The sequence below is a fragment of the Takifugu flavidus genome, chromosome 7 (assembly GCF_003711565.1).
Source record: "Takifugu flavidus isolate HTHZ2018 chromosome 7, ASM371156v2, whole genome shotgun sequence".
NCBI lineage: Eukaryota > Metazoa > Chordata > Actinopteri > Tetraodontiformes > Tetraodontidae > Takifugu > Takifugu flavidus.
The window spans coordinates 12,518,092-12,527,140 of NC_079526.1; the positions used below are offsets into that span (position 1 = coordinate 12,518,092).

The 9,049-nt window shown below is 44.1% G+C and overlaps 1 protein-coding gene across 1 annotated transcript; it reads right to left on the bottom strand.

Annotated features, from left to right (window-relative positions):
* Positions 1 to 1,099: 1,099 nt before the first annotated feature.
* On the bottom strand, positions 1,100 to 8,984 carry rexo1 (REX1, RNA exonuclease 1 homolog). Its single transcript, XM_057037659.1, has 16 exons — positions 8,581 to 8,984; positions 6,173 to 8,004; positions 5,981 to 6,082; positions 5,542 to 5,749; positions 5,288 to 5,415; positions 5,066 to 5,203; positions 4,882 to 5,005; positions 4,606 to 4,731; positions 3,806 to 3,946; positions 3,607 to 3,720; positions 3,444 to 3,517; positions 3,240 to 3,350; positions 3,015 to 3,130; positions 2,672 to 2,810; positions 2,447 to 2,567; positions 1,100 to 2,091 (listed from the first exon to the last, which is right to left on the bottom strand). Exons 1-16 carry the CDS (start codon positions 8,759 to 8,761, stop codon positions 2,003 to 2,005), a joined length of 3,744 nt encoding a protein of 1,247 aa, XP_056893639.1. The 5' UTR covers positions 8,762 to 8,984; the 3' UTR covers positions 1,100 to 2,002.
* Positions 8,985 to 9,049: the final 65 nt, after the last annotated feature.

The window sequence follows — 9,049 nt, forward strand, 5'->3', positions numbered from 1 at the left end:
GTTCTTCCACACCTCAGCACAGATGAGCCATGAGGTGATGTGTGTGTGTTTGGGTATCGTGGATTTAATTCTCAGGCTTCAAGAATGGATCAAGGTCTAAATGTGCACACACTCAGGGCCACAGCTTTCTAACCTTAGAGCCTCTAACAATGCGGCTGGAGTTAATTAATCAGCTTGTGTGTGTTTATGAGTGACTTTTCCACTGAGGACTTGTCTCATTAATAAAGTGAAGCAATAAGGTGAGTTGCCATGTTGTTATGAAGAGGAAGCACTGCCATCAAGTATGTTAACCGTCCACATTTTAAAGGTGTTGCAGTTGCAGGGCTTTTAAATTTGTAATTAAAAAAAATCCTTTCCTGACATCCTTTCTCCGACAATCGTAATAAAGAAAAGGTTTGAGGACAACTTTCAGTTTGTGCCATGTATGCTGTCACCACTATGTCACTAAATATTCCTCAGTGAATCTTTTAGTACGCTTGTAAAAACATGGTATGGAACATTTATTTGCCTTTAGTTGCAATAGTACGTTACATAATTTAAATTGTGTATTAATACAGATCGGCCCGGAGATGTGTTGAAATAATTACACGAATAACCATCCACTACAATATAGATAAAGATAATATAACAGGACGATGACATTTATTTAAACTATTGCTTAAATTAGATACTCTGGCGTTCAGAATGAAGTAGTAACGTCAATGTTTAGAAATAATTTAGCTAGAAAAAGAAGAAATAAACGCCTTCGTCTTTTGCCAATCCAACCGAGCCTGCGGCCATGTTTGTAGTTTTATGAAAGGGGAGAAGCTAATGTATCGAATGATACCAAACATTTTACGGACTACAATACCCACGCCTGAACCTGTGAGCATAGTGATCCGACTAAACTTCATATATTACAGCAATTTTTACACCACGTTGAAAACAAACACCAAGTTTAACTTAGTGTTTACATATATACCGAAGCCAAGTCTAACAAATACACCATAAAGTTTTGCGCACTTGCACAATATATCTGCCAACATGAAATTCAACGTTAAAAATTTAATGTTATACTAGTAGAAGTGTCTTCATTTATTTGACTGGAAAGACAAACAACTTCTTTATAACTTAGACTTTTTAATAGAAAATGGTTAACAACCGAAAATGAACAAACACAAAGGAATTTGCTTACAGCGTATTTACAGCATCTGAGTATCTTTTTAGTAATTTTTAACATAAAACAGCAGAGGTTAGCTTGAATTTATTAAACAATTATAGTCTTTATTCAATAAACCAGGTGTTGTTCAACATTCCTGTTGAGCATTTCCTCTGAAATATAAAATAACCGAAGTCAGACAAACTATACCGATATCGTCATGGTAAGTGTATTTGATGTTATCAAGTATAATTCAGGTTTCAGATTTAACCAATAATGCAATAAGAACCACACCACAGAGCGTCAGTGACACAAAAATTGGTGAAAAAAGAAAACAAAAAAGTGCATTCAGTTTTTAAACAGACCAAGACATCAATGCACTGAAGTGTAACCAAGTATGTTGCTCATAAGAAGGTTTAAAACATGGATGAGGTACTCAGACTTGGGCCCTATACAATAAGAGCATTTCTATAGTGCAATTTAGGCCAAAATTTCAGCCTGGCAAGAAAAATCACATTAGTTCTTGCTGTTCAGCAGACAATAGCCTGCCAGCCTATGCTGTACTTCTATAGAAAGGTTCTATTCTTTATTTGATGTCATTGAAGACAATCCTCTGATACACAGAAATATTTATTTTAAACAACAGAAATATGACTAAACAAAAGAAAACACTGTTATTCTGGGCTCCTATTGCTTTGAAAGGATTGGCAACTCATTCAGTCAAGGAGCAATAACAAAGATTCAGGCCCCATCTGGTAAAAAAAAAAAAGTCCTCCTCGTTTCCTAGTAATGCATTGACCTGCAATTCTGAAAAGCAGGTGGATTCCTGATCAGCCAAAGGAAGCTGAGCAGAAGGCTCAGAGGTCATCTTTTGACCTTTGCGTCCTCCTTGATCTTCCAAACCATTAACTCCATGCAGGCAGATGCATCTTCGCTGGAGTCATGACCTTCAACTGGAAATGTACACGTACATAGTTAATTAATAATGAAAAAATAAACCAAAAACTGAACGGAAAAACACACAAGGAACCAGGAACCAGGAAACACGCACGTGTCGTTATCAGGCATTCAATTTGCAACTGCACTCAATGATCTTGAGTGCCACCTACAGGCGACACGGCGTAGTGCATCCTCATAAAACAAATTTAACTGTCCACGTGAAATGAACATCATCAGACATTAAATTCCTACATATCTCTCTTTTTGGCCCCTTACAGTATTCCATCTCAGATTACTAAACCACTTCTCAACAGAAGGGCCCTAACTGAGTGTTTATAACACTGCTGAAGCTCTGTGACGTTTTCTCACCGTTGTCTTGGATAATGCGTTTCAGGTGGTCCGCCATCAGATTCCTTAAGGCACGTTTGTAGGGGAGCCCGAGTCGGTGAGGAAACACGATGGACGTGTCTACAACCGAACTGTGGATCAGCTAGTGGCACAAGAGAGACGCGGAGATTATGTCAACAGGCTTTGACTGCATGGATTCACTGAACAGTATAAACGGAACAGAAGGTTTGTTTGTTCCCGGGTCACCTTCAGGGCGAGCAGGTCGCTCTCCAGACTGTGACCAATGAGGATGGACTCAGCACTGAACAGGCTCAGCAGCACAGCCTGGACGTCTCGCAGACTGATGGTGGTATTTTCCAAATCCTCCTCAGTCACACCGGAGAATCTGTAACATACAGACGGAAATATTCCATATCATAACTTGTGATCAAGTAAATGCCCCCTTCCCCCCAGAATTGCATCAAGGTCGTTGGTTAATGTAGTTCTCTGAGAGAATTACTAGAACTTCCTACTTCCTTCCACTTGCACATGAAACCAAGAGGCAGCTTTACGTCAGCTTCCGCCCGACCGCGCAGAGCTGCAAACTCACCGCGTGTTGTAATCCACCACTTTGCTCTCAGGCTTGACGAACGTGTCGTAGATGACTTTCATCTCAGAGTCGATGACCGTCACCCTTGTCAGTTCCAGGCCTTGCTTCGTGTAACACTGCACGGAGAAAAGACCCCACAAATCACACAACAGCGGTATCACCGTCCAGCTAACGTGAACATGGGCAGAGCTGGTCGTTTAAGTGGTGCTTTAAATCCCAACTCACCATCTCACAGTCCAGAGCAAAGACCCCTGCGTTTCCATCCGGTGGGAGATCTTTGCTGAACGTTGTGACGTATCCTTCTAACGACTCTTTACGTCCGTCCTGAACGTGTTGCTGTGGGCGAATGGTGCATTTTATCAGAATCATTAAAGGACGCTACACCTACCAACTACGGATGTCATTTAACAGACTCGGGAGGTGCAGCACCTTGGACACCTGGCACCCAGGTGCTCCTACAGCTGCAGCACAGCACCTGTAACTTGTTTCCCAACCTCCAGCAACTATCGGACAGGGACAGGGAGGAGATGAGGTGATGAAGACGACCACATGGGATTTAATCATGACAGGATCGTTACAGGAACCATCTGACCTTTTTGTCTACGCAGCTGTCCCCAGTGAAAGCTACATTCCTCTTTCCGCACACAGTTGCCGTTGGCGTTGACCTTGTATTCGGCACCACAGCGGCAGCATATTTTGTTGAAGGCTACGAACACGGTTAGAGTAAGATAACAGATATAACACTTGAATTGATGGTGACTGTTGAAAAGAGGATCTGCGTGGAGCCTCACGATCTGAAGCGGGCTTTTTCTCTGGGAGGTTGTAAATGATGGCTCGGCCAGAAGCCTCTGGGCTGGTTCTTGGATATCCGTGCTCCTGGAGCTGGTCCTCAGTCATCAAGTAAACCTTCAGTTTCCTGTACAGCCTGGCCCCTACAGAGAGGCAGGGAGCACATCGCCATCATACAAAAGACAAACATTTAACACAACCACACCGTCCCTCAGCTCAAACTCGATGAACTCGAGTGTTGAAACAATTTTAAAACCTTCATCTAAATCCATAAATATTGAAAGTTGTTGGTGGGTTATAAAACCAAGATCCTCAATGTGATGCTTGTGTTGTTACTAGCGTTTCGTGGCACATTATAAAATGACCATTTGTAAAAACATGATTTTTCTTAAAGATCAGCCTTACAACCACACTGCCTGAGGCCATAAAGCCCTATATGTGAACACTGAGGACTGGAAATAAACTCAGAATTGTGTGTTATTATTTGCCAAACACATCACAAGAACCTTTTGTATAAACCCGTTCCTCCTGGCATCAGATCATGAGACCAGGGTTTTTATTTTTCCCAACACCACCGGTCACATGAATGCAACACTTTCAGTTCTAAACAGCTTCTCTTTCCTGAGAGGGCAGATGTTGAGGGAGACTGATAACAGATGTTGAGGGAGACTGATAACAGATGTTGAGGGAGACTGATAACAGATGTTGAGGGAGACTGATAACAGATGTTGAGGGAGACTGATAACATGTAACATGGAGTAAACCACACAGGTAAAGAAGGAAACCTTAACCTTGGCCATACCAGTGATCTTTTCCTCCTGCTGTTTGCCCATCCTGTTAACAGTGAAGCTGGTTGTAGCAGCAAGACGACCCCCCAGAACCTGCTCGTGGGACTGAGCCCTTCTGTTGGCCACAGAACTTGGCTCCTCTGCGGACAATGTTTCAAGTTACTGAACTGTGTTGTGGTGCGCAAAATGAGATGTAATAGTTATATTTGCAAGTCTGTTGATACAAAATGGTGTTTTGATGCAAGGTGTGATATGGCATCGCTCTATGGAACACAGCTGGAGCAACGTACTGGTCCCGGGGGAAGGACAGGAGCTGCTCTTGCTGCGCAGCTTCTTCAAGGTGTTGACAGCTACGTTGAGGTAGATGTTTTTGCTGCTACTGCGCTCATACACCAGCTTCTCCTCATCAAGGGCCTGAAACAGAGAAAAAGATGAGAATCCCACACGCGCCTCTCTGCAGGCCGGGTTTCGTACCGTCTGGAAGGCAACGTCCTCTGATGGACAGAATTTGACACATTCATCGATAAAAGTGTTGAGGTAGCGCTGGCGGATGTTGGTGGGAATTTTGGCTCCAAACTCGGTGGGTATGATGGGGCGCTTCATTGAACTACTCTGCAAAGGTCAACAATTGCAAGATTAACTTTTGAAAACAAGAGAATAATGGTAAGAAATGTCAATTTGGAGGCATGTCGATACCTTCATGGTGGGCGTGTGTGCCACTCGCTTCTGCACGACAGTGGATGAGGTCTTGGATACGATGCCAGCAGTGGTTTGGGCCTTGACAGACACAAGGCTCTGGCTGGAGGATGACCCCCCACTGGCACCTGGTTTCACAACGAGGGCACACATGCTACATTAAACTTAAAACTAATGGGCAGCTGATATTAATGCATTGTCAGAGAGAACTATGATGAAGAAATGAAAATGAAAGGAGAAGTGAGGGCCCTCACTGGTTTTCAGTGATGTTTTTTGTGGGTTGGGACGGTGTGCGATTCTCTTCTTCTCTCCAGAATAGGGGTGGTTGGTGCTCTGTGCAGCTTTGGCTGCAGCGGAAAGCTGAGCGGCCTGCTGCTGGGCCGTGTGCATGCGCTGGTAGCAGACCTCCTGGGCGCTGAGCCGCTTGTATGGCTGCAACACAGGCTTGGAAGGTGCATCATCCTGGAAAGACAGACGCAAGCGTGCAGTGAAGGCGGAGAGCATGTAATCTTAAAGGTTACAGCAGGAGAACAGACGCTAAAGTGAAACACTTGAAATAATCTCTGAACTCATCCTCAAAAACAAGCTTTAATAGATAAGTGACTGCGTTAGGTAACAAAACTGCGTCATATCTAAAAACCTTGTATTTTTGGGGAATGCAAAAACTCAGATAGGGCAAAGCGACACACTTACAACTCCTTTGGCAACAAAATGGGAGACTCTCTTCTTCTGACCGGGGAAGAGAGTGGTTAAAGTGTTCTCTGTGCTTCGCTCCTCCTCTGAATCCTGGGAAGGCTTTCATCCATACAAAGAAACTCAGCTTTACTGCACAGTAGGAGCGGGTGCTACAGAAATTACACAGAATAAAGGAAAAAACTCTTCTACCTGTTTAGCTTGTCTTCCCTTGTCTTCCTTCTTCACGTCTTTGGATTCATTGAATATCCGCAAACACTCCTCCATGGGGTCTGATTCAAAGTCCAGATCATCCTGGAGACTCGAGAAGTCGATGCCGAGGCCGGCCACGGTGTTGCTGCTCGCCCTGCTCCCCTCCTCCACGCGGTCGGCCTCGTCATCAGACGACGACGGGGTCAGCTCCGAGGCTTTCCTCTTGTTCAGGCGGCCCCTCCTGAAGGCGTCCGCAGATTTTCTCACCAACATTTCCTCGGGTTCTCCCTCATCCGCCTCGAATGGTTCAGCCTCATCTGGACTCTCATCCCCAAACAGTTCAGCGTGGCTCAGATTCATACTTGGCCGTTTGTCCACCAGCCTTTTTCCATTTGCTGAGCTAAAAGTTTGCTTCATTTTATCTTTGCTGTGAGTAGAACAGCCTTTATTGCTGCTGCTGCTTTTACTCACTTTCTTTACATTCTTTTCTCCTTTATTGCTATCTAGTTTACCATTCTTATGGTGGCGGTCTTTATTCTTGCCGAGTTCCTTTTCTTTATCTGATACCTTGGCTTTCTTACTTTCCCTCGCTCCATTTTCCATGTGTTTATCTTGTTTACTAGGATCTGTTTTTACTTTCACTACAGTTTTGATCTTAAAATCTGTTCTTTTTTTGTCACTGCCTTCACTCTGACCTTTATCAGACGTCCCACCCTTGTCTGTATTCTTGCGATCTTCTCTTTTTGCGTGATTCTTGTTCTCCTTCTTGTTCTCCTTTGCGTGAAGCTGCTTTTCCTTACTGCTACCGCCACCATTATTGCTACCACTTATTTTGCATTGGTCCTTTGGAGGTTTATGCACTTTCTCTGATTTGCCACTTTTTTCGTGACTTCTCTGACTGGCCATCTTCTTTTTTTCTTGACTATCCTTTCTTTTAAGACCTTCCTGAACATCTGTGTGTCCTCCCACCTCCTCTTTATTTCTCTGTGTCGGAGACTCAGCCATACTACCTGTTCTTTCTCGCCTCTTGCTTCCCAAAGTTTCCCAGAGTGAGCCACTGTTTGCTTTTCTTTGTTGCAGATTACTAAGTGATATCGGTCGATACTCTGTCCCAGAGCTCTCTCCGTCAGATTCAGAGACAGTGTACTTATTGGAGTCTACGCTCTGATGTTGCGGTTTTTCCTCCACAACGGCGCAGTCATCATCTGAAATGTCTGATCCTGGCAGTTTGTAGGTCTTGCTCCCCTCCACCTTAACAACACCATCTTTGTCCCTCTTGTTTTTAGATGCAATTCCTGCAGAGTAGTTGGAGAGCGGGTCATATTCCATATCTGTAGATGGCCGAGAAATATCCACAGTGTATTTACACTTGGAGGAAGGTGTGCTGTTCGAGTACTTTGGACTGTGGGGAGGTGAGGGGAGTTGGTGGGCATGTGTCCGAGGCTTTTTCACCAATGTAGGAACATATTCCATAGAATTACTGCTGTTCTTTGGGGTGTCTGAGTCCAAGGTATACTTGCTGCAGCCCGGGGTGGGAGTGTAACCTTCTGATGTCATCTGATAACTCCCAGGGTCATATGCCAAGTGTGAAGGTGGCGTTTTACTTTTAAAACGGTCCGATGAAGAGAAACCGGTACTCTCGCTAGGCTCATATGGTTCATCTCCAATGCATGAGAGCTTTCTCTTCTCCCGCTCTACCTCACCGCGGACCTCTTCAATGGCCCTGTTGACCAGTTCCAGAGCACCGCTGAGGTCTCCGGAGTCATCTGGCTTTCCATTCTGCTGTACTTGGTGCCTTATAACTTCTGGTTTGAAGGGATCGTAGCCTTGTTCTACAGGCAAATGAGACAGACTTTGATAAAACAGCAGTATTTCACAGCATGGTGTCAAATATTATTTGGGAAAAAATATTTGGTCCTACCAATCTATAGCCATGATTGATCACAGGTCACAAAATGTTTATGAGTATGAGGGTTAGGGTTAGTATGAGTTTAAAAACTGTTGAACCCCTTTAGTGGCTGACTAAAATAACACAAAAAGAAAAGTAAGGCATCATTCCCCAAGTAAAAACGAAGCTGTCTGTCTAATTTGAGCCTATTAGAATGACTGATTTTATGGAGCCAGACGTTAGATGATAGAAGCTTTTCCACAAGATGGTAGAATTTGGGGTCCAGGATCATTCTGTAGATGGTTAACGGAAGGAAAAATCCAGGTCTATGTGTGTCTAGATCCGTATGTTTGTCTTCCCAACAGGTTTATATCAAACACCGAGGAACATGGTAAAAAGGTACAGCAGTAATGACAGATAACTGTTTCGATACACTACTGAACTCCTGCCGACACGCACGTCATTACAGCAAGACTCCACCAACCACAGCGGAACTGTAAAATAGAGAAATACTCAGCACCTTTCTGTGCCGAATGAAGCTCCCTTTGTTTTTTAGCATCTGCTGGTGTTCCGTAGGACGACCGACTGTGCCTGAAATGACAGTACGGTCTGTTGCACCCATTTTTTGTGCCTTTGTCTTCTCTGTATTCCGCGTAAAACGGGCAGTCAATCCCTCGGAAGAAGCCGGTGGATCTTAACATTATACCCAGTTGGTTTACTCATGCCCGCATAAACGCTCCCGTTAGTTCAACCGCGTTGATTCAATCGTAATACATGAGCGTCTGGGAGCGGCGAAACAATAACAACGTCTCTACGTCGCCATGTTGGAATTGTCGGGGAATGAAATCTCGCGGGATTTCGCGTTTGTCGCGCTGCTTACGTCAGAGGCGCAAACGCCGTCGCTTTAACGTCCCCTGTAACCATGAACACCGAAGCTTCTCTTATTTATTTTTAGATTAAACCCAGTCCAGCTCAAACAGAGCATAGGT